The sequence below is a fragment of the Pipra filicauda genome, unplaced genomic scaffold (genome assembly GCF_003945595.2).
Source record: "Pipra filicauda isolate LSUMZ 115617 unplaced genomic scaffold, ASM394559v2 scaffold17_size4572894_pilon, whole genome shotgun sequence".
Taxonomy (NCBI): domain Eukaryota; kingdom Metazoa; phylum Chordata; class Aves; order Passeriformes; family Pipridae; genus Pipra; species Pipra filicauda.
The window spans coordinates 3,153,107-3,179,627 of record NW_024104287.1 but is presented as its reverse complement, the minus strand read 5'-3'; the positions used below and the strand labels follow the sequence as shown (position 1 = coordinate 3,179,627).

General features: G+C 41.3%; 1 protein-coding gene across 10 annotated transcripts in view; it reads right to left on the bottom strand.

The window, feature by feature from the left end:
- EPHA5 (EPH receptor A5) overlaps positions 1-26,521 on the bottom strand; it is a 205,644-nt gene that overhangs the window by 44,423 nt on the left and 134,700 nt on the right. For 5 of the 10 annotated variants that reach the window (XM_027721662.2, XM_027721667.2, XM_027721669.2 and 2 more), the window contains 3 exons: positions 11,996-12,120; positions 9,069-9,228; positions 4,967-5,072 (listed from right to left, as the gene is read on the bottom strand). In XM_027721662.2, coding sequence (XP_027577463.2) covers positions 4,967-5,072; positions 9,069-9,228; positions 11,996-12,120 — 391 coding nt within the window. The remainder of the gene's footprint in view (positions 1-4,966; positions 5,073-9,068; positions 9,229-11,995; positions 12,121-26,521) is intronic. The other 5 variants (XM_027721664.2, XM_027721668.2, XM_027721672.2 and 2 more) reach the window with 1 other exon arrangement.

Below are 26,521 nucleotides of genomic sequence, written 5' to 3'. Positions count from 1 at the left end.
TGGTGGATGGGAATTTTGACTTGGCAAAGCAATAGCTTCCTCAACAAAATCCTTCCTCTTGTCAGGTGAATTGTGGGGAATATTTGGCAGTAGGCAGCATCATAAAGTGGCTATAAATCACATGAGACAATGTCCTGCAGGAAGAAGGAAGAGCAGGCAAGAATGTAGAGATAAAAATCCTTTAAAAAGTCCCAACTAACAAAAATTGTGACTCATGCTGGAAAAATTCTCTATGAAAAACATTATCTATAGACTGTCTCCCGTTTCCTACGGAAATATCAAAAAAGCAAACTATTTTAAGCCCTGACACAACTTGGAAAATAGGATGGGGGGAGGTTGTGGCAAAATTAATCCATTTTTACCTTCCACATCACAGAAGGTTGCAAACACTGCCCCAGTACCTAGGATATACATCACAATCTTTCACTCTCTCTATTCCCTGAAAGTCACTTTTTAACAAGATGCACATATTTGTGTCCAGAAAGTAGCCCTCTGCCACCACAGGCGCTGATATTTAAGTCTAAATCAGCTAAGGTCAAGGATGGATACTCTGGTGCAGAAGCCCCTAACTGCCAATACCCAGGTGGCAAGATTTGTCTTTGCTTTGTCTTTCAAAGGCTAGTTCCTTGCCAGAAAAAGACTTTCTATATATGCACGACACCGTGAGAGGGGCAGTTCTTGTTGCTTCAAAATTATTTTTTTTCTTAAGTTCTATGAAAAGCTCCCTCTGGTTCTCTGGAAGATCACTTGAGAAGAAAAGGTCATCCATAATGGGTAGCTGACTATAAATGCAGATGCACAGTACACTTCTTAGCTATTTTGAGCAGCTTTTGCAAACATGCACAGCATTGACCTAATACCATTCCCACTTTACTCTGTAAAAGCCCATGCTTTTGTTTAGCGATACAAAGTTCAAAAGCCTGGGGGACTGGAGGGACCAGCAGTCTCTTAACACTCACCCTAAGGTCCTGTCAGTTTTGCAAACAGGACTTGGTTTGAAGGACAAAAGAGGGGGAACTGCTCTGGAGCAGTCAGTCTCCTTCCCACAGTGCTGAAAACCTGACTCCCTGCCTGGGATTGTAGGGAGAAAGAGACCGATGCCACACAACTGAGGCACCTTATTGCTCCTGCGAGATGGAGCACAAAGATCTTTGTGACTGGATTGTCCGACACAGATTGTAAAATAAAAGTCAGTAACAATTTTAGATTAATATATATTTCAATAAGGAACAAAAATGGCAACCGACATCTAATTCAAGCAAAATTTATAGCCTTGCTTTTATAGCAGTGTAAAATGCACTGTGCTTTTGGGAACACATAATCCTAACAAAACAAAGACAGTAACAACTCCATGTTCTTGAATTCAATACTTGTAGCTGGTTTAATAATAGATTTTCAATCCACTTCTCTTTTTTTGCTGAGACAACTACAGTCTGATTTAGTGAATCTCTTTGATTTGTAATCCCGATTGTTATATTATTAATATGCCCTTGATGTAAGGAGCAGGATAACTTAAAAAAGTGATCAGCTATTTTGCTTGGCATTTATGACCTTGGTCAGAGGACATGTTATTTACAGGAAGAGTTGTTGGGAGCATCTGCAAGTAAATCAGCTCTGAAAGCAGCTTAATTGTTTAGGGCAAAGCACATTTAGTTTCAAATTCCCAGGAATCTCCAGCTTCAGACACAAAGTGCATTTCCACAGATGGACGCTGGCATGTGGAAATGCCACCATGACTACTGTTCAACTGACCTTTGGTTTAGGGCCAGCTGCCAATGGGAAATGCCAAGCTGTTACTTACATCCATTCAGAAGTGAGAAAACTGCAGATACTTGAAAGTAATAAAAGGGGAAGAGCTGTGGTTCTGCCTTCGGGAACCTAGCAGAAAACAAAAAGCCTGCAGACCCCAGAAAACTCCTGAATCCTATAACTGGAGAGTACTTTCAGAGCTCTAAGAGCAGGATGACATCCACTTCGCACCACAGAACTGCTCTCAAGCCTCTGCTTGCTGCAGAGTAGGACTTGGGAGAATAGGTGCAAAAAGATGTCATACAGAATCCTAGGGAGGAATATCCTAATATTGAGGTGCCCAGGGCCTCCCAGGGAGCCTGGGAGAAGCATGAAGTCAGCAAAGAGTAGCCTATTTGCAGGAGCTGGCCAAGTTACATCCTCTGCTACAGAGGAAGAGGGTTTTTTTCCTTAGCTCTGCTACTGAGCAGTAGCTGCTCTCTTACACCAGAAGAAAAGACAGAACCTGGGCTTTGCTTGGTGTGGCAAACAGTGATGATTCCACCTGGAGTTTAAAATGGTTGTTTTTCTAAAAGCAAGAACAGGAAAGAATTAGGAAAGAAAATTTACCTCCCTGGAATGAGGTACTGGAATAACGTAACCACTCCAGAGACACAGGAAAGCATCTTCCAGAAACAGGTTAACAGATTCAGAAAGGGATTATCCCATGACTTGGAATCCATTTATTGTCCCTGCAGTGTCACAGCAGGAGAGTCACTCCACAAATTGTCTTGAATCCATAACCAAGGCAAAGCAGCATGAGTGATACATCTCAGTGGCATCTCTGCTTCTTCCAAACCAGAGAAATTTCTTTGTTTTGCTTTGTTTAATTTCAAATTGTCTGTCATCTTTCTGAGTTTCTGGGGCTTATTTTTCTGTTCTCACAAGTCACTCCACGTACTGGATGGCCTTTAAAATTCACAGAAACTCAAACTGGCTGAAAAGCTCTGTGGTTTTGAAGCCAGTTTTCTAATGGACCAAACCTGGGTGCTGGAGGCTTCTCCACCACCTCCAGCTGAGGGACTGTGCTCTTCTCAGTTCAGGGGAAGGGTTCAAAAGATAAAAATGGACCAAGAGCTCAGCTCCCTGTGTCTGCCCCTTTCCACACATACAGTGTGGCACCATGGGGAAGCTCCTGGAAACCTGCAGCTGCCCTGGGGTCTATGGAGGAAGGTGTGAGTACAAGGGAGAAGGATTAAGGCTGCAGCAGAGGTGGTGATAGAACTCTAGCCAAAAGAGACAAGAGCTTTTATAAACATGCCAAGAGATAAAGAGCTAAGAGGAAGAACATCCTGGAAAGCCCATTAGACAAAAGGACAGAAAGACATAACTAACAAGTACTGCTGACAAATGGCTCAGGATTTGCAACCACTTGCTTGGATCAGAGAGGGTAGCAGTAAAAAGGAGACCTACAAGGGTACACCCTCCCCAGAGGAGTCCTGAGTGTTTGCTAGACTGCGGGAAGAGCGAGAATTACTGGTAGCCACACAGTAGCGATTCCCACGGCCACAGAGGGGATCTTCCACCTGTGATTCACTCCCCAGATTCCTCCCTCCAGAGTTGCCAGTTTACATCCATAGCTTCCCTACAGTCCCACATGCAGTCTCCTGTTTGCACTGATACAAGCACACATCCAGGCTGAGGGAAGCCAAAGTTTACATTCACCTGCCCTGTTTGAGGAGGAATTTGAATCAAAACCTCTAGCCTTTAAGGAGAGACTTGAACTCCTGCCTACTGTGTTCAGAGCCAAGTCTTTTAACTACAGCTTTCTGGTAGGGCCTGGTGTGAATTGCCTTTAGCCAATCACCCTCCCCCAACTCCTCTCTGCTGCTGCATGCTTCTCATGCAGACAGTAGCATTTACTTTTCCATTTTTAAGCCCAACAAGTCACTCAAAGCAGACGACAGGAGCTCTAACGGCTGAGCTGGAAGAGACTGTCAGTCTCTGACCTTGAGTGGAGATGAGTCTGGCACAACACTTACCTTTCAAGACAGGAAATAACTGTGTTTGTGTCCTTCCACGGATGCCTTATGCATGGGGACCCAGCTGCTCAGCCTGGCTGGATTTCACTGCTCTGCATTCTCAGACTGACAGCCTACCTCCTCTGGTAAATAAGACCCTTGACCAACATACTCAGTGCAGTTCCTAAGAAAGTATCTGTAACATCTCTTAACACTTAAAATAAGTGTTAAGGTGTAACTTACAGCCACCTTGCTAGATCTGAGCTTAAGACAGACCTGTATCATGAAAGCAACAGTGGGCTGATTGGTACTTTAGAAGCATAAATGTTTACTTTGCACTGAAAACAAATTCAGCCTTATCAGGAGATGCACTTCACACTGCTTTGCAGGAAGGATGTTGCATTGTTTGACTACTGCCACAAAAAAATGTACTAATATACATGTAGAATACAAAAGAAATGTCTTGTATGCTGGCTGTCACGCAAATTTGGTGTTGCATTACAAACTGATCCTGATACAAGCCAGATTTTGCCCCAGTACCACAGTCTCTTGTTCACCAACAAATTCCATCAACTTCCATTAGAGTTGTCAAAGATAGTATTAGCCCAGGCTTTCATCACTTGCCTATGTTTAAGCACATGAGAAGTCAGTGGGGTTGTCTGATGGTTTGAAGCTGAGTGTCTCCCTTCGTGGAGGGAGCTCTCTGTATAATTTACTAACACTTGGGGAACACATCAGTATCCTACACATGAAAAATGAAATCCAGATCTGACCAAAATGTGAGGTATTTGGCGATTATGGTGGGTTTCGTCCCATTTTCTTTGCATGTGTTTTCTTGAAGTTGAGTTTTCTCTGTGAGCAAAGTCCATTGCAAGCTCTGAATGCAAACATATGGGGTTGAGGATACTTTACCTGTAATATGTTCTGCTTATTTTTAAAGTAATGTGAAAACGCTCTTGTGCTAATCAAGTCAAATAATCAGGGTCAGTCTATACACAGATGACAATCACTGGGAAGTGAACTACATCTGTGAGTGAGCCTTTGCCATTCCTGCTTGTCCAAACAGATCAATTAGCCCACCCTTGTGCTGTTTTACAGTGCTACTGCTTGAAAGCTTCATTCACATGCTGCTTTTGCCTAAATTGCACTAATCAGCTGAACAGATAAAAGTTATTACAAAAGTTGGAGAAGTATAAATACACAGCTTCTTCTCTTACCTTCCACTGAGAAGGAAACCGATAACCACAGCCAGCAGAATGACTCCCACTGTTACAGACACAACAATTATAGGAATCTGGCTCTGGTCGCTGGATGCAGCTACTGCTGAGATGAGAAACAGAAAATGGAGATTAAGGTTAAAATGACAGTCAGCTCTCATATGAGTCTTTCTAGTGAGGCTGCCAGTGAGGTTTCAAGTCTTACCAGTTCATTTCTTCTTCTATGGTTTGTGTTTTCCCCCTTTGCTGTCTGTTTCTAGTTTGGAAAGGATACGAGTGGAAAGAAAACAAAACCACATGCAACACTAAGCCAAAAATTCAACAAGATTGTATCTCATTGCTGAATTCAGAAACCAAACTGTTGCAAAATGCAGCCCTTGAGTTTGTGAACTCAAGTTTTTCTTCCTGAGTTAGCTGCATTAGAAATCATAGAGATAAAAGATGAAAACCCAACAGGCCCCCATTTGCAGAGAGACATTTATGGAATGTTATTGTTCAGAGACATAAGCAAGATCTCCAAGATAAAAAGAGTACCTGCACTTCAAGAAGCTATAAACAATTATAAACTAACTCCTTGTGGCATCTATATCACATGGCCAGAAGGTGCCCTCTGTAAAACAGGAATTTGCTAAGACACATACACTGGTTGGTCTTCTTATCAGCCAAAGGAGGCAAAATTCTTCCAGCCCATGCCTTGTAAAGAGCCCTTCTGCCAAAAGGCAGGAGACAAAATCCTGTGATAAAGATGCCAGCAGAAAGGTCAAGAAAGCCGTTCAAGAACTGAGTTTTGACAGAGGTTAAGTAAGAGCAGGTGAGCAAGCTCCTGTAACCTGTAAAATGTAAATGCTAATACCCTTTGTATCTTGATTATCTGCCCTACACTGCAAGGGGAAGGAGTCTATCTCTCCCCAGGGGTTTGCGTGTGGGGTTCCCCAAGTAGAAACCAAAGTCTCTTCACCTTGTCCTCTTTGCTGCCAGCTTATTTAGCAGTGTATATTTAACCACCCCAGGGCACAAATTTAGTGTTGTCCCTGCAAAACCAGGTCCCTGGTGCAGGCACTGCTGCTCTGCAGGGAAAAAACTCATTATAGCTCCTACCCTTGTGCCAGCCTGCAATGAAGCTTCATTCACTCTGGGGAGCAGCAGGAATCAATTGCATACTGAAGAAGCCTTTAACTAAATGATTGAACTAGAAAAGGATCCCTAACACAGCATTAATGTTCTGGAGGCTATAAAATAACTGAATATAGCCCCATATCAATTGTTAAAAGAAAAGAAAGACAAAAAGGTATGTCATTAAACACTGATCTGCAATGGGCCTCAAGTAGTTCTTCATATGGGAGCTCTCCAGTGCTTAACTACGAGTGGGGTGGACCTGCTACAGCAATGTAAATGATTTCAGAAGGATGGGTCCTGATACATTAAATATTTACTGTTAACTGCTCCAAAACCCTGCCATCATCTGGAGATTTTATTAGTTTCACAAACTTATGGGGGCTCCTGAAGATGATGTTTCATTGCTTTCTTGACAAAATAATTAAAAACACTTAAAGGAGAACATTAAGCAGTAACCTTTTGCACAGCTCAAGGGATGGGGAAATCAGATGAATCCTGCTGTGATCTGTGGCAGTTGGAAAGCCTGAATCCAAGGTCCCAAGTTGGGACCTTGCTGCCATTCAAAGTTGGGGACACATACACACCTTCATTACCCCTTCTCAACTTGGTGACGTGTTCCTAGTCCTGCCCAGCAGACCAGCTGGATTAGCTCACCAACCCAGTCTAAACCCAGCTTTTGCCAAGGTTTTATTGAGGTTAGACAAGCTCAGTGGCATTTGGAAAGGAGGACAGTGACAAGTGGATACATCCAGCAACAGCTTCCACTCAAATAAAAAATTTTCACTGAAAAATGCAGCCCTGGCTGCCTCATGGTGCTTTGCAGAATTGCACATGCAGGCAGCAGAAAGTAAAAATTCCCAAAGTTTGGAAGAAGGGAAAAGTCCAAAGCAGGCTATAGCTTCCCCTGGACTGCATTTCTCAGGCTGTTGTTGTATACTTCCTCCAAGTGCATTAAAGATAACTACAGAAATCTTGCAAATTGGAAACAAAACCTGTTGTTCAGTCCAAATTATTTGGAGACTGTTTTTGATTCTCAGAACAGTCACTGACAGGTTTTCATCTGTGCTTGAATCAAAATAATTTGCTTTGGCTCTAACATGAAGTTCACATCTGAACTCTGAAGCAGCAGTGAGACTTGGATCTGTGCTTGTTTTCAGATTGTTCAGGACACGCAGGAAAGTAGTGAGAGTCTGGTCACTCCTGACACTAATATTGATTTTATATAGGGCCTTGAGAAAAAAAAAATCTTTTTATAAGGTTTTAAATGTCAAACAGAGATGTATTTTGTAAGATACTGAGGCTAACATTGTATTTAAATTCTAGCAAGAGTTTAAACATCTTGTTAAAGTCTGGTCTCAGCCAGAGTTTGAGTCCAAGAGAAGAACAGTTCCCAGCTCCCAAACTGGGGACTATTCAGTAGGTATTCCTCTGACTACATCAGCAGCTCCTAGGTATCAGAGAAGTACCTATTTCTCTGCCTTTAAAATGCTAAAAGGACTAGGGTGCAGGTGCAACAAAATGGCTCAAGACGTTTCTAGTGTTTAAAGATATTTCCACATGATGTCCTCAAAAAAACCTGATGAACACAAGACGGGCTTTATGGAAGTGCCACTATTTTGAGACCAGAACTGTAAGTACTAGATCAAATGTGCATATATTTCATGTATTACTCCTTAATAGTCTGGAACACTATTACTCAAATGACTTTAAACTAGAAACTTTCCAACTGAGAGCAAAACTATATATAATAATTTTTGGCGTAACATGATTTGGTTGCTACTTACAGGGCACGATTAATGGTTAATACAATAAGACATACATCAAATAGACCATTCCTATTGCATTAATGTTTGCATTGTGATGCAATTTTCACTATATTAGCTCAATCACTGGCTCCACAGCTACATCTGCACATATATAATGATTTGTTTAAAATCTATTACAACTTCAAAAGTAGCATGAATTGAAAAGACAACTTGGCATCTTCTTCTCAAAGATGATGAATTTTAAATGAACTGGAGTAACAGTAATCAAAGTACTGATGAATTTAAATTTCCAAGGAAAACACAGAAAATAGTCTCTTTTCCACAGGAATGAATAGAGTATTTCCACCACAAAATTTCTCTCCCATGCAAAAAGTATAAAAAAATTAATAAATGACAGCTGTACAAACTAAAAGATGTAAGACATACTTTCTGGTGGAGAAAATTATATTTGACACCTCAGCAAAAATTCTGTATTTGGGACAAAAAGAATTTCCCCACAGCTGTGCCTGAACACAGAAGAGTGAGCAGCTGAGCCTCTGCGTGCCTCAGGAGTTCACTCTGCCACAGAATCTGTTCCAGAATCCAGACCTGGATAATCAGATTCAGTAAAAAAAAAAAAAAAAAAGAAAAATAGAAAATTTCAAACCCCACAAATCTGTACCAGATCAAGCAGAAGTCCTGCACATGCAGTGCACATTTTTTTCCATTTCTGATCACAAGTCAAACTCCTTTCCTTGAGGCTGTGGCATTGGCAGCCAACAGAAACTATCTTTTAACTTGACAGGAACTTGCACCAAAAGACACTAATGCCTGTTAAACTCCTCCCCTTGCAGAGAGGCACTATTTCAGGGTTTTTTCCCCAAATACAGATATTTAAGAGAGCTTAGCATCCTCTGCAGAATACCATTAAGAGGTGTGGAGGAACAGATCTTAGCCCCTCTGTCCCTTCTGAGAGAAGAGCCCTTATCCTCTCTTGCATCAGCTCCCATAAATACAGGAGTTTTCTAAGCAGGGAAAGCCTGAAGACCTCCTGCTCACGATGTGAGCTGAGGAGGCAAAGGACAGATATATTCAGTGCACAATCATGATGTGCCTGATGTTTCCAAAGTCAGGGGATGAAGCCAGTAAAAGGAAGAGCTCTCTGCAAAGATATCGATCCCCTGACTCATTTCTAGTAACTGTTCCAGAGACACGGGCCGACAGTAATTAAAAAGACTTACACACTGGGCTGGTTTCAAACTCAAATCTTCGGCTGAAGCCACCATAGCCAGCAGCCGTCCGGGCTCGGATCTGGAAGACGTACGCTGCACCTGGTTTCAAGCCATCTGCCGTAATTGCTGTCTCCTTGGATTTGATGATGGTGTAGCTCGTCTCCTGGTCCTTTTCCCAACACCCCCCCAAAAACCATAAAGTTCAAACACATAAATAATGTCTCTCAGAGAAGATAGACTCTTAACAACCCCCAGAGCAATGTTATAAAGGGTGACTGAAGCATGCATTTTTGAGGATTTTTCCTCAAAACCCCCTCTCTGAAGGTCCTTTCTGCAGTACAAAATATGAGTTCTCATTTTCAATTTATAATCAATGATTCTAGGAGGCATGCAACTGGCATCTGTAGTAGAAGAAGCTTTCCATCACTCAGGATGCACATGGCCTGGGGCAATGGAAAGGTTTATTATACAAAGATCAATCCCAAGGCACAGGGAAGATAAAAAAAGCCCCATCGCCTTAGAAAGGGATTTTAAATTTATACCAACACAGCTTCCCAGTAATGTATCCAGGCCTGAAAGAGAATAATATATTATACATTGTACAACTTTAAGCTGGCATTTCTAGAACCAAGAATTAGACCTTGGGAAGGGAGTAATAAACCAAAACTCCAGGAAAATACCTAATTTTTGCATTGTTCTTCTGCAGCAATGAACTAGAAGAAAAACTGCCGAAATAAATCTTCATCTACATCAGTTTCCAATATGAAACAATTTCAGTTCTTTGATTAAAATTTTGCTCAAATGCTTGGTAATTACTCTTAGAATTATTTACTGTAACACATAATCTAGACAAGAGCTCATAAATTAAGGTCTACAAATTTGGAAACTGCTTTTTATTCACCATATCCTCTCATATCCAAATTATTATGAGTTAAACCAGAGTTCTTAGTAATCCTCTACCAAGATTTCTGCATAGCTCTTAGGATCTGAACTGATTTTTCTTTTTTTTTTCTTAATTTAATGGCCAACTTCCCATAGATAGTACTATACTTGGTTAAGATGCTGGGAATCTCCAAATGTAAGATTACAGAATTTCTCATTTGAAATCTGTTTTGGAGAAATGTGTACACACACACACAAACACATATATATATGTGCCTTTTTTATCATATTAAAGAGTGATTCCTCTTACAGGACCGTGATCTGACAAAACTCAATTTTCCCAAACATTTAATACAGACAATTCTTGTCCCTTGGAAATTAATGCTGTGAATTTACCCTTATGAAGGGCTGAAAATCCAGAAAATACAAATTATAGGAGCAACAAACAAAAAGGATTAAGGACAAAATCCCCAATCTAACTCAATGACTCAATGGTTAAAAAGCAATAAGTCACATCTTTGCTTGTATGTCAGCCAGTTAGGTTTTCAATATACTGTTGGCTTCTGCAAACACTTAAGACTCTTGGGCTTTTCTATGGAAAATACTAAACTTCACTATCAACCTGAATGAAATAAATCAAGACAGCAAAAAGTTGGATTGGCTGGATCTACATCCCCATGAAGGACTTGCGCTTCAAGAATTACTTAGTGAAGCTACTTGAGACTAGTTCTGGACCACAAATACAACATTTTAAGCCACCTATCCTGCCGATTTTTTGAAATTCAAACTAAGTAAAATGAAGGAATATATGGATTTTTTGGCTTTAATTATTTGCTCATTATCAAGGTTTCTAGAAGCTAATCTTCCCAGGACATTCCATGGTAAGAAAATGTGCCACAACAGTCATTCAAACAAGGTAATAAAATAATTAGTAATGGATTATTTCCAGCAACAGAATAACCTGATTCTTGCTTTGTGCTTTAATCTTGAAAACCTCAGCCCTATTTAAGTCACTCACACATCTAGCGCCCATTTCCCTCATCTGCGAAAATAATGTTGGTTTTATCTTGATGGAGATTTATGAAATTCTTTTCCCTCTTTGCATGGACTGCTTGAGCAGGTCCCTCCCATGGTCAGAGAAAGAAGAGAGAAAGAATAAGGACCTAGTACTGGTCCTTGTTCAGTGATTTCAGCTGGGTCGTAGACAGAGCTAATGAAATATCTTCCTCAAAACAGAAATTCAACCCCCCCAAAAAAGTGAATTGTGACTCGATTTCATTTTTTTTTCTTGTTTTCATGTAGAAAATCTGGGTGTTTCAGAAGAAAAAAGAACACCTTACCATTCCAGCTATGGCACAAAACTGCTGTTTGGTCAACTCCTGCAAACCTGATTCAAGGAAATCTAAGATTTCCAAAGATTTAAGGCTGTATCACTCAAAGTATACTATTCTGATAAAGGGCATTTGTAACCTATTTATTTTAAACTACATTAATTTTTTCAGGAAGAGCACAAGTTGACATTGGAAATGAAGAGTAGGAGAGGCAAGTTTTGTAGGGAGAGTGCTTCCCATTAGATTGAGAGCAAGAGCTGGAAAACCCAGGCAAGCTTTTAAGCCAGGATTCACTTCTTCGTATCAGAGCATATACAATCTCTTCACAAAACCTTTCTCCTCTCCTTACACTGTGGATGAAAAATCAAGTGAGAAACTGAAATACCTAAGGCGAAGGATTGTCTGATGTTTCTGGGAGGAGACAGATGCTCAATCCCCAACCCCCTCCTGTTTTTAACAAATGAGCAGGCTCTATCTTAATGTGATAAGGCCACAGAGGAATTTGACACGCATATTTAATGTATTTGTTCAAGAGAAGTGGCACACTAATGGAAAGCAACACCCTCATTTCAAGTCTACCTAATCATTTACTGCAAAATCAATCTGACATTGATTTATGCATAAAACCACTCCATTCCCTTCCATGACTCAAATAATTATAACTAAATGAAGAAAACAGTAAAGAGAAGGTACTTGGGATACTCAGCAATCAGTCCATCACACCTTTTCAAAATATTTGATTTCGTATTCCAGGATGATGCCGTTGGGTCGATCTGGCTCCTGCCAGGAAAGGGAGATGCTATTTTTAGTTATCTTCCCTTTTTTCACACTACTGACTGGAGAAGGTGCTGCAAGACAGGAGAAAAACAGAACAGACAAAACCCATTGTTAGCAAGATGGTCTGCCCTGGCCAAAGTCAAACTCTTCAGTGCATCCTCAAACACAAGGCAATCCTTAGCTACTGCAGATCAGCAGGGTCTGTTTTTACCTTGGTGGTATTTGCCCATCTTTAACAACTGGACTTGCACAGATTTTCAGCAGCTGACCAGCATCACTAGCCCGAGCAAAGGAACAACACAAACTACTGTCATCAGCTTATACATCAACCCTGTCTTTTCAAGCACTTTTCAAACGCATCAACTCCACACCTTCCCTTTTCAAACGTGTCAAGGGCCTACATTATCAGGATTACATACTGATTATGTTTTACTTTGTTCTGTCCTTTTTCAAGTTATATATTCTTCAGAAAACCTTAGATTACATGGGCTTCTTAACTATTTTTTGGATTGCAAGTAGTTTAAGACTAGGCATCTTTTAGCCCCCTCCTTCCAGAAGCAGGGAATATTATGACCTTTATAATTCAATTGCTCTCCATAAATATCACTGGGGTGTTACAGTTCACATAGTGATGCTAATTCCTCGCAAATGGCAAAAGATTTTAATGGCAATCACGGTTCGGAAGTTCGTGGTGTGCTTGGGAAAGCCACAGCATGAAAGCAGCTATACCAGCTCTGCTTATTATTTTAAGATGCAGTTCTGAAAGGTTATCTGCCCTTTGCAGCACACATGTGCATCAGAAACAGGTTTGATCCTTTGTATTCAGTCCGATGTCTCCAGAGACTTTTTAAGTTATGGTTGCTACCACCCTGCCAGCTCTCTAGCAAAAGTTGCTATGGGCAATGCAACTCTAACACCCCAGGTATTTCATGCCAGAGATTAGGAAACAACACTGAGTGAAAAGAAAAGGGGACAGGCAAAATTCAGTCTCTCATTTTCAGGGCCAAGAGCAGCTTCTCCAGAGACAAAAACAGCCCATGCCTGGCTGAGGGGCTTTGACTCACCCTCCACATGGGCCAGTTCCTCGTAAAGATGACAGGGAGGCTGGGGAGACCCATGGCAAAGATTTTTGTGCCCATATGAGGAATGGAGTGCAAAGAGCAGTAGCAAATGACCACATTTTATCTTTCAAAATGTATTTAGAACTATATAAAAAAAAAATTCTCCTATATGCAGGACTAGCTAATTATCTTAATACTAAAAAAACTCCCAACACATCAAATAAAATAAAGACAATAAATAAATTAATTTTTCCAGGTCTGATTTTAAGCCAAAAAGTAAGGGAAGAGCTCCAGACAATTATTTCTGGACTGAAGGCTAGTAGCAAGACTTCTCTTAATGCAAATTCCTGCACCTCAGTCTTGCTTCAGGTCCAGTTTTTCTCACTCCTGTTTACTAATCCTTCCCCAGACTGGCTCTTGCAGGATCCTGAAAGATGTTGGCCATTTCCATATTGATTTCTGCTGGAGAGCTGGTATCAGGCTGCACAGACAACGTTTGCCTGTCAGTTGTGCATCCACCACTGTGCTCGCAACTGCTCCACTGAGTGAGTAAAAACCACCTTGATTTGAATGATGATCATATTATTTATGCAGGCGCTGTACAGTGATCGTCAACAAATTTTCATCTGCAAAAGTCACCTTACCCCCGGCTGACGTCCTCTAAAAGTTTTTGGGCTACGTGAAGGTAAATAACAACCTAAGTACAAACTGCTAATCTGATATAGAACTTTACTTAATTAATCCAGGTGCCTAAATACGCATTGTGCATTCATGAGCACAACAAGCTGAGTTGTGCGTGTGAGATATGTGGTCCGTGCACATGTGTATGGTCACAGAAGAATGTATTAGCTCACAGAAGACATAACGAGTAGTGAGATCCATTAAAACTGTATGAAGTTTCCTTCTAATGCAAGGAAGCTACATGATTTTCAGAGGCATTGGAAAACCAGTCTCACTGTGTGGTGATTGTGCCAAATAACAGAAGGTTCTACAGTCCTAGTTAAAGAGACCATATTGATCACTTAGATGCTACATATAGGGGGTGGAGCCACCAAAGTACTCAGAAAAAGGGACCTATGCCCTCTGGGACTGTTCTCCAATGCCCCCAAATCCCTGCAACACCCATTCCATGCTTACAGAGCTGGCAGTAGAGGTCTGGCAGGACAGAGAAAGTCAGTGTTGAGCATTAAACCTTTTTAAACTATTAGTAAAAGCAAACTTGAGAAGTGCATGGACGGGAGACCTCAGCCTTCTCTGGTATTGAATGCCTCTCAGGAAGGTGAAAACCATCCAATTCCCAGGACCAAAACTGCCAGACCAGATAATGGACTTTTCTTCCACTCTATTGAGGTTTCCCGAAGTGTTTATAGGGTTGAGGCTCACAAGTGCTTTAAAACCAAGAAAACAATGCAAGTGATTCCAAACTCTGCTGCAAAATCTTTCCCTGGGAGGTTCAGGGCAGTTTAGCTCTCCTTCATGCGCACCAGCATAATACAACACAAAATAGACCCCCAGCCACCCAAAAACAATCATCAAACTTCCCACACTCCTTTAACAGAGCATTCCCTTTAAAAAGCAGTTTGCACAAAGCTTGGCTAGCTAACAACATCATAGACTTAAATCTCCTGGTGTGCAACTCTCTAACATGTTCAATTGTGGCTCTACAGAATGCTCTGCTCTACGGGGAAATGGAGGGAAGATAAGAAAATGAGTAACACAACTCTCAAAGTAAATTAGAAAAGGAGTAACCCTATCCTTTTTGAATCGCCTTCAAAAGAAGCGTTAAAGTGTAACCGTGAGATAAAGGCCAATTAAGTAAATTCAATAAATCCCAGCACTGCTGGCATGATATAGCAACTACTCTGCATCCTGAATGCACAGAGATCACAATGCTGTGAAGCGAAGGAAGGAAGGTATAAGTATTTTAGCTTTCTTTGTCAAACAAAATGTAATGCAATCCAGGCAAGTGGACAAAGTCTGCAATCATTCCATCTTAAAAGCCTGCAACTGGATACTGTGCTATATGATCTCAGAGAAATAAAAGGATTACTTGAGACTCGCTTTTCAAAGGTCACTGAGTCTGCAAGGGCAGCATCCTCTTAACAGAAAGAAGTCAAGCCACAGAACCCTTCCATTTGGAGTACAACATTTCAAAAAATAAATTCACGTAAGAGTCAAGATACATAAAGCTATAATTCCCATGTTTCTTATGTAAGCAGACAGAAGTCTTGTTCAAATTCCTGCCTTGACACTACAAAAGGTGAATGTACATCGTGAATTGTTGACGCTGCTTTACAAGTAATGTGCACATATGCATTAATTTCTCAGCCACACACTGAAGATCAAAGAGGGATATTACATCATTTATGTTTATGTTTGCTATTTATGAAAACAGCCACGCGTGTGATGAAAGCAAACAGAAGATGTAACAAGGTGTGAAATTGCTAATGTACATTTTTGCTTTCCTGAGACCAAAAATTAATCAGGAAGCAAAGAAAAGCACAGAAAACTGATTCTACATTTTTGTTCTGTTTCTAACATTTCCTAAGAAGAATAAGGGTACACTAACAAATAAACAAATTGAAGTTTCTGCAGAAGATGCATCATTAGTCACATCTGAATAACTACAGGAGATTAGTTCACGAGGAACAGACATTTTAGGACATTGTTCCTCTGCAACCTTTAATAATGACATTAGAACTGAATTAGCCATCTAGGCACCAAACTCCATATTTACAACATACCTTGCTGTGTCCCACTAATGTCTAACACACAATAATTATTAGTGGAATAAAATGTTAATTATATTTTAAGAGAAACTAATGTTACCAGGTGAATGACCACTGGACCGAGATAAAACAAATAATCCAGTTTCTACATTTCATGGTCTATCTAATGCTCTCTCCACCCGTTACTTTTGCCTTAGTATTTTTCACTCTGGCAAAACCAAAAGCTAACAGTTCCCCATCTCACTCAGCCCCACATCCACTTCTGATAAAAAAAATCTGCAAACCCAAACAAACTAACTCCTTTCACCCTCAGTGCAAAAGACAAGCCATCAGCCCAAGACTTTTAATCAGCTTTAACTTCTGCCAGGACAGATTCTCACTCAGAGCAACCCAGAGTAGCCCACAAAGAGATGCTTATTTATGTGGGCAAAGGGACTGGCACCTCTACTTCCTTTGGCCTTCGGGGTATTTGGCCTTTTTCAAAGACAACTAAGGCATCAAAGAGGAAGATCCTACTGCTCCCATCTCTGCCCTGGCTGCTCTTACAGACATCTATGACACAGATGTCTAGAGACATAAAGCATCACTTTTTATACACATCTATGCTATGGATTTTCATGTGTTTGCAATTTCGTTTACCATGAGTACATATATTCTTGTATGAGCGAACGTCTGAGATCTACACATCAGACTTTTTCATACACCTTGGGGCTCCTCCCTCCAAGTGATGCCATGTTTCTTTGCAGTCCGAATTTATGCCAGAAGATTTAAAAGTCCAATTCATGCTTTTGATTAAATCCATACTTTCACCTGTCATCATATAACCAAACAGTTATGTTATCATTAATACACCTAATAAAACCAGGTTTAATTGAAGCAAATGAAACCTGTATCAGAAGAATAACAACAAGAGAAGTAATTCTGGTGTCACTTCAAAAGCCTGGTATATTGCAATTTTTCACTCAGTTTCTAATTAATGAAATTGTTGACTTTTTTTTTTCTCAGGCCTTTGGTGACTTCAGAATTTGGAGCAAGACTTGCATTATTCACCAAGTCACACTAAAGGCATGTGAAATTGCAAGTGGCTTCAAGCAGTATGTTCATTTTAAACAAGATAGATGCATTAGTTAAAACAGAAACACTGTTTGGGGAAGGAAAAAAAGCCAAAACCTTCTCTTTTTATTTCTCTATAGAAACCATAGACTTTCAGAAAAGCACCTGATAGCTCTCTTAAGGGTACTTTTACTGTGGATATTATGCCTGGGTCAGAACTTAGCATTTGAGTCATAACTTGACTTTTGTGTTGCAATTGTTAATATCCCAAAGTGTACCCCAAACTCTTCGTACCTTGAGAACAAGTAGTTGCAAACTGTGGCTGGCTAGTTAGACAAAAAGGTTGGGCCACAATTTTTCAGGTTGGGCCACAATTTTTCAGGTGCTTGCCAATGTTTCTGAAAACTAAGTCCAGGAAATGAAAGGTCCTTGTATTAAGTAGCATTAAATGATTTTTCAACTGTATCTGAGGTCTTTCATGGGATTTCAATCATGCACAGGCCCTAAATAGTGCAAGGAAGTAAATTTTAGCCTCATGATTAGATTAAATCCAAACACCTTGCCGAATAGGAGCCTAATCCTAAAATATGGTTCATATATGGAGATCATCTTCTTTTGCATGATTTTTCAAGGTGTCTCTTGAGTAGATGGGGACTTTATGCTGGTCCTTTTCATACATCAAATATCAAAATGAAAACACAATCTTCAAATTTCTTTGTCAATGAATACATAATGTTTCTTCACATCTTCTACCTACCATGATGGCACTTACCACCTGTAAGTGCCAGATCTTAGATATATTTGCAGTCTCTGTTATCTACCACCATTTTGAATGCCTCTGAAACCTGAGATGCCCTGATGTGTACCTTGAAACAAAAGAGGTCAGAGGAGAGAGTAACCCATCTGAAGCACTCAGGGGCCCTGACAGAAGGCAGGGCCCCATTTTTCTATATGAATCCATGGCTAACCCAAGGAACCAGTTCTATCTAATTTGAAAAGGGGCAATCTTTCAGGTGGCTCCCACCCCAGTTCCTAAAAGATTCAACATGGCTCCTTGAGCTCAGCAACAGGACACGACGCCCAAGCTGGTCACAGCCAAGGTGCTCCCAAGACGTTGCTGCTTCCCAGCTGGACAGAAGGTTGGATTCAGGAAAAGTGAAACCCTAATTAGTGTCTAATTCTCTTGAGAGTCTGTTCATTCTTTGACAAAGCTTTCCTCAGATAACTTCTCTCTAGGTTTCTAATCCTTGGACCTAAGATACTAGAAAAGTATCTTTGCTAAAGGTAAAGAGAGCAGTGTAGACACTGTGGTTTTGTGGACACTTCTAACCCAACACTTTTAATTACCAGCAGCCCCACTACAGAGAAGTGCCCATGAGTTCAAAGACACAAACTAGAAAAAGAGCCCTTCAATTCATATTCACATTAGAGAGTAAACAGAAGTAATCCGCATGCAATTTGCATTAGCACAGGGATAACAGCTCATCTCTTACTTCTGATCTGTGTAACAGCTCAGGAGATAGGCCTGACTATGCATCAGTGGTGTCTAAGACTTCCAAGATTTATTGTACCCCAATATCCTATTCTTGCAGTAATTCCACTACATTTGAGGGAAGGAGAGGTGTGCTCACACTAAATTCAAGTAATTCAAGGCCACCTTTTCTCTGAGTATCTCCTGGAGGAAGTTGCAAGAGAAACAGCACAGTGACTAGCTAACACTCCATGATATTTAGCTACCCCTGTAAAATGGTATTCAAAGAAGAAATAGCAAGAGAGCAGCCTTGCTGCATGTGAAAAATCACTACTCAAATCCTTGCTGCAATACCGTGTGTTATAAAAATGTATCTATAAAATTCCTTTGTTTTTAAGACCAATTACTAAATATTGACACATAAATTAAGAAAACAATAAAATGCACAGCTTTAAATGTTCGTATACAGTCTTTACCATTTAATTAAAATACTGTGTTAATTGTAAGAAAGCAGGGCTCAACACATACTCCTCGAAGAACAGTGGATGAAGCCAAAGCAAGCTTTGCCATTCACAAAATATTCTGCCTGAACAAAATATTGCTAAGACTCACTGAAGCACCTACTTTTGTGGAGGCAACACAGGAAGCTGTAGCAACATCTCACCTCTGGCACTCCTTTCTGTATGCCCTGTTGCTGACTGCATGAATGTTTCCAAAAAACACTTACAAAGCAAGCAAATAGTTTCTAAAAAAATCTAGCCTAATGAAGTTATCCTGTGTCAGGGCTATCATATGTTACAATTGCAACAGGATTACAAGCAGAGCTTAAAGACATCACAAAAGCTAGGGACTAAACTACAGAGCCTTTGGGGTAAGACTGCCTTGTCATTCCTCATGTGTGCACCGCCCCATATACAACAGAGTTAGAATATTTATTGGATCATATATCGCTGCCATCTCAAAAAACCACATAATCTTTGACAAGACTCTTAAAAACACATGGTTTCAGAAAATAAATTGGATTCTTGCTATTTGCCTTCTGTTTACAGAGTTCTACAGACATACTTTTGACTCCTGCCAATCACGGATGAGAGACGCGTACTCTTAAAGAATGGAAGTTGCCTGCAGATTCACATGGTTTGCAGGCATGAGGCTTGAAGAAAACATGATCAGATACCAAAAGAGAAAATTGCAGGTATTAGGATCCCTCTCCCCTGACCAGCAATCTCAAAAGTTGTAAATGAGAATAATGGCATTAGCAATAGTCTATCTCCAGATACTGTGAGCTAACTAGCACAGCCACTACTGGAAATGCCCACTATTGGGATGTAGAGAAATGTCCTGGTATTTCAGTTGTTGAGAAATCCTCTGTACTCTGTAACACCAATTGAGGTAATTGTTTTCCCTTGAAACCTGAAGGCTTGCAAACACTCATTCGTATTTTGCAGGGTCCAAAACCCCCTTCATAAAGCTACAGGCTGTTTGGAAAAATAATTAAAAAAACTGGCCTGGCAAGACTGGCTCTGGCCATATCTCACTGTTTGGGAAATTTCTTTCCAATTGTCAGGCCTAACATATATTCATTTGTATTTACAGTAGCATCAGCCCTGAGTCCTGCACAGTCAGTTCCTATTAAGCTTCAATTTATGCTGATCCTCAGAAGGGAGAGGGAGACATTAGGGCATCACAGTTTGCCTTTGCTCAAGAAAAAAAGGCCTCCCTGATGTCCCAAGCAGGTGCTTGCCCCTAAGGCCAACACCTATCTGGGAGGAAGAGTTGTTGGAGCAAGGAAGAGAGGCATGAAGAAATATCTTGTGCAGATCCACAGGGAATTTCAATACCTCATTTTGCTTTTCTAGGCCCTCTGGAAATCAAGATAGTAACTTTTTCTCAAAGCTGGGGAACAGTTTGTGGTTAAGACCAGAGTCAGATTCCTTCACGCCACAGAAAAGCTGTAATTTCCCTATATTCCATTAGTGGTTTAGTTATGAAGCCTAAGAATAAATACTATTGATTCACAACACTCTTATAAATTCACTTCTAGCAAGGTGATAAGGACTTTGGTTCTGATTCATCAAAGCACTTTAGGAAAATGCTTAATTTTAAGTGCATGAGTACTACCACTGCTGTCAGCATTTGACTGGATCATAGCCATGGGGATCAGCATTTCGCTGTAGAATTCTCCTTATTGAGTACATTTATCAACTAGCCTCCAGCACACTTACCAGCACCTCTCCTATAATTCGCAAATTAATATCTTACTTGCATTTAAGCAAAAACTTCCTTTTAAAATCACATGCCAATAAGAACAAACGAAAACCAAAACAAAGATATTGAATAAAACGTGAAACGTGCGTATCCCTGCTCCCTACCATAAGTCACCTTCTTAATTTCTAAATTGGTTTCTTTCTTCATACAAGACTTGATGCATCCTTCTTCCAGCTGCTATCAAACTCTAAACCCAGCAAATTCATGGACTGTTTTTAAATTGCAGAGGAAATTTCCTTCTCTGCCAAGCCTGCCACTCTGTATGATACAGCAATCAGTCTTGCTGATGAATTCTAATGTTAAAGTCAAATTACTAAATACTCTACTGAAATCAGAGGTAGACAAATAAATTCCTTATGTTTCCACTTGAAGAACAGCTACTGAAGAGGTGCAGCAGGTCAGAGGGAAGAACAGGCAAACTCCTTAACTCCCATTGTAGCTTGTTTTGGATTTTCTATGATATTTGGCCCCTTCTGATACTGCCACTGTTCTTCTCACACCTCTCATTCAAAAATGGAAGAAAAGCATGAGCTCACCACCTTCGACAGGACCCTGAGCTGGCCATAGCTTTGCAGAACCACAGTCCAGACCTTTTCCATAAGTAAGTTCCCCAATTAAGACCAGAAGGCTTGAAATAAAATTCTTAAAAACAAATGAAAATACATGAAATAGGTAATATTAGAACAAAAACCTAGAATGGTAAAATCTCAAAATTACTAGAGCTGAAATGGAAAGGTTTATGTACCTCTGGTTATATATACATGTGATCCATAAACCCACTCCTACCCTGTCCTTGGTTTTAGACTGACAGTGGCTTTTCTGGATCAGGGCAAACTTTGTCCAGGTTTTTACTGTTTTTAAGGGAAATGGCAGACAAGTAGAGACAAAATCTAACAGATTTCATCCTTGCTGCCAACCCAGGTATCCTTCCTAGTGTTTTGGCACTTAAGTGTGACCATAGGCACTGTTAGCCCTAAAATCTCATGTTCCAAGCACTGAGATGAAGCTAACTAGCAAAGTCAGCACAGATCAAAGTTTACTACAGGTGCTTGGGAAAACACCTCCTGATACTACCAAGGGAAATTTGTGTACTTTCAAGCTTCCTAAGGAACAACCTTTGCAATGTGAAACATAGGAGCATGCAATGCCCCTTTGGAAGGAAGGAAGAAGAGCTGCAGCTTCACAGAATCGTAAAATGGTCTGTGTTGGAAGGGACCTTAAAGATCGTTTATTTCCGCCCCCCTGCCATGGGCAAAGACACCTTCCACCGGACCAGGTTACTCAGAGCCTCATCCAGCCTGGCCTTGAACACTTCCAGGGATGAGGCAGCCACAATGTCTCTGGGCAACCTGTTCCAGTGCTGCACCACCATCATCATAAAAAATTTCTTCCTTATATCTAGTGTGAATCTACCCTCTTTTCTTCTAAAGCTATTACCCCTTGTCCTATCCTTACAGGCCTTTGTATGAAGTCCCTCTCCAGCTTTCTGTAAGGCCCCTTTAGGTACTGGAAGGCTACCTTAAGGTCTCTCTGGAGCCTTCTTTTCTCCAGGCTGAACAATCCCAACTCTCTCAGCCTGTCCTCATAAGTGAGGTTCTCCAGCCCTCTAATCATCTTCATGGCCCTTCTTTGGAGTCTCTCTAACAGGTCCATGTCCTTATGTTGGCAGTATCAGAGTTGGATGCAGCGGGTGGTTCTTAATTCTCATGGTCCCTGCCTGTGCCTTCTGTGATTTGGGCTGTGTGGCTGGAGCACTTGATGGTGAAGACCAAGGCAAAAAAGTCATTGAGTAAGTCAAGCTTCTCTGTCCCAGGTGACTAGGTCTCCTGTTTCCTTCTGGAGAGGGTCCACATTTTTCCTAGTTTTCCTTTTATCACCGATGTACCTATACAAGCTTTTCTTGTTGCCCTTGATGTCCCTGGTCAGATTAAATTCTAACCTTATCTCTGGTTGCTCAGAAAATCTCTCTGTATTCCTCCCAGGCTACCTGTTCTTGCTTCCACCCTCTGTAGCCTTCCTTTTTGTGTTTGATTTTGTCCAAGATCTTCTTTTTTCATCTATGCTTTGCATTTTTGCCTTGAATTTCACTTTTCTGGGATGCATTGTTTCTGAGCTGGGAGGAGGTGATCCTTGAATATTAATCAGCTTTCTTGGGTCTCTCTTCCCTTTGGAGGCTTCATGTCACAGTACTCTACCAAGAAGATCAGGAGAGCAGACTTTGGTCTCTTCAGAGAAGTCCAGGGTAGAGAGCTTGCTGTGCACCCCCCTAGCAGTCCTAAGGATCTTGAACTCCACCATTTCATGGTCACTGCAGCCTGGGCTGCCCTTGAGCTTCACATTCCCCACCAGTCCCTCCTTGTTGGTGAGAACAAGGCACAGCACCTCTTCTTGTTGGCTCCTCTGTCACTTGGAGAAGAGAGTTGTCATGAATACATTCCAGGAACCTCCTGGATTGCTTGTGCCCTGCTGTGTTGTCCCTCCAACAGATATCAGGGTGGTTGAAGTCCCCCATGAAGACCAGAGCTTGTGAACAAGAGGCATTTCCTATCTGTCTATTGAGGGCCTCATTCACCTGATCTTCCTGGTTGTGTGGCCTGTAGCAGATCCCTGCCATAAAGTCATCTGTCCTTGCCCTCGCTTTAATCCTGATTTATAAGCTCTTGGTCAGCTCCTCTTTCATCCCTAGGCAGAGCTCCATGTATTACAGCTGGCCACTGACATAGAGGGCAACACTCCCCATCTCATCTCCCCTGTCTCTCCTTCCTAAAGAGCCTGTAAGCCTTCCATTCCAACACTCCAGTCATAGAAGCCATCCCATCACATCTCTGTGATGCCAATAAGGTCACAGGCATACGCATGTCTCTAACTCCTCTTGTTTATTTCCCATACATGTGATTGCATAGAGGCATTTAAGCTGGGACATCGATAAAGCTGATTTACTGGCTGGACTGGCTGGAATGCCTTTGTGCTGCTCTTCAGGTGATCTCCTGCTGAGCTTTGATCCCTCTCCAGGTTCTGGGCATCTCTTGCTGGCTCTGACATCAAACTGGTAGGAGTGGGATGAATTGAGATTCTTCTCCCTTTCAAGTCAGTGCAATGTGACCTCCCTGTGCACCCTCCTGCACAAACTCCCACACCATGCCCTGTTTGCCCACCCTGATTGCTGACAGTTCTCCCTCAGGTTGCTCTTTTTGGCAGTGGATACTCTTGGCCCTGCCCACTCATCAGCCCTCTTGTACAAGTTGTGGGCTCCTAGTGGGTCTTGGCACTCCTCTGGGGTTTCCCTGGCTCAGTAAACCCTTCTGTATCTCTTGTTTCCCTGCTCTGCTATGGAATGCACCTTCTCTAGAGCTGTTTGCCTTGCTAAGTCTTCCTAGCTTCCTAGTAGGCTTCCTAGTAGGTAAAGTGATTTATGAGGTCCTCGGGGAGAAGGGCAGAGTGCTTGAGGGAGTTGGTGGCTCCACACTGTGCCCATTTTGAATGTCAGGAAAAACACAGTGCATTTTGAGGGAATCCAAGAGGGAACTGGAGAAAAAGCACAAGTTGAGAAAGCTATGAACAGGGACTGTTCTGTCCTGGGGAAAAAGAGACTGAAAGAGAACATGAGTCTTCAAATAAGTAAAAGGCTGCTGTCTCTGGAGCAAGACAAGTACAGTATTAAATTTAGGTACAGCTTTCTGAGGACAAAAATAATGAAGCATTGGAAAAAAATCACCCAGTGAACCTCTGGCATCTCTGCCTACGGAAGTTCTAAAGCAGGTTAGATGAGCACATCCTGAGATCCTTCCAGGCACAAGGCTCTACAAAGGTAGCTGGGTATCATAAGGTGAGTGATAAAAAGGATCTTGAAAGGCAGAGATCCAGGAGACATACATTTAGTGCCATTTACCAGCTGGCACGTTTGTGCCAGGAGATGTTACAGAAAAATCTAAATCGTTCAAAGTGGCTGGTCACACAAAAGGATGGCACTGGGATGAAAGCATAAGACCAGAAGAAATAACACTTTGCATTCCATCTCTGCCAGACACTCCTAGCATCACCATAGGCAAGTCACTTCATCTTTCCCTACTGTTACCTGCGCAATGAAGATAGTGGTAATTCCTTTATCTGTATAGATTTGAGGGGGAGGAACTAAGTACTCAGATGCTGCCAGCACAATCTTTGCTTTGGCCTGAAGGCACTGCTGTAAGGCAAATAAAGAAAAGAAGGAATACCTGCAAGCATTACTCCTGGCAGCTGGCTTCTTCTATTTAAATCACAAGCAACTTGTTGATATCACGCTGAGCTCAAACATGGAACAAAAACCCTATGTGAGTGACAAAAAGGAAAATTACAGGGAAATTTATGGCAAAGGCTTATTTTCATATTTTAATAACTCTCTCCAACTTATGTTTCCAAGTAGAAGCACTAGTTGTGTGTTTAAAGACAAGTGCTGGGCAAAATGGCTTTGCTGAGGCAAAACTGCAGAGATCACAACCGACTGGTTGAACAAAGCTCAGGATGAACATCTAATTTTTGAATAGGATAAATGCAGCTGCATATGAAAGCATGGCTTTTGACTCACCCACCCCGCAGAGGCATCACTTTCCTGCAGGAAGCAAATACAGACTCTTCTGACAAAACACAGCAGGCTTTTTCAGTACAGTTAGTTTATGAAGGTGTTGAAAAGGGTTTAGAGACAAACTCAAGAATGCACCAGAACATTTCTGACACGAAAACCCAATTTACAGACTATGGAGACTCTCTAGCCCACTTTTTCCCTTTACTGCTGACAGGATATGTCCTAAGCCCTTGCCTACTCAACTGGGTTACCACAGGCTCTGGAGGTCAGGTACCAGGAAAATAGTCTGAGCATCTAAGGGTGGGATGGCCGTTCAGAAGTTAAATGGTCCCAACAGAGATTTCAGGTGTTTCAAGTGGTAGCTGCAACGCATAAATGCACGTCTTTAGCTTTTCCACACCATCAGAACTCTGGTCAAACAGGTTGCTTTATGCAACACTATGCTTAACACAATCAACACTGGTTGGTGGCTGGCCCTACCATGATAATATTTTTCACTGCCTTGTGTGTATGACTAATAAAAAATTAGGCAAGATATATGCACACAGGATAGCAGAGTGGAAATTCTCTGCCTTTTTGGCTTTCATTTCTAGTAGATAGTGCCACTCTCTAAAGCACCAGGGGAAAAAGATGTGCCACAAATCCACATTTTAGATCCATCTACCTCCTGGTTGTGAAACAAAAGCTTCACTATTCCTAGATATGGCTAGGAAGAGGCTTACAGGACTCAAGCAACTTACTGCTTCAGAGTAAGCTTTTGTGCAGCTGCACTCTCAAATGCATCTTGAGGCTTTGGTGACATTGTGTCATTTAGAATTCCCATGACATTATAGAAAGATGGAGGCAAAACAAGTCTCACTGCATCCAGATTCCTCTTTTGGTTCACAACCACTGTAATAGGGCTACAGATCTGGTTTTGGCAAGTTCTCCTTATACTGATCATTCACTTCCTCTGAGTTTTGTAACTGCTAGAAGAGAAAAGGGGATTTCAACATCAGTCACTGTGGATTCCTCCTTCATAGGAGTTTCTTGGCTCTCTTCTCCAACTTGGACCAGGGAATGACTTGGATAGACCTAAGGAAGTGCCCTAGTCCTTCCAACTCTCTCATCTTTCATCTTCATCTTTATTCAGTGTGTGGACTAGACCACCAAAAACTTTAGTGAGGAATTAAAATACATATATGCATGTCTTCATACATGCAATACATAAAACACTCCCCTGTTTGGTATCACCCTGGACATTTACGACTCTCCTTTGACTGACCTTCATGCTGCAAGTGCTCATTTTGCCTAGTGGCTGGCTGAAATTGTGCCTTGAAGATGTCTAAA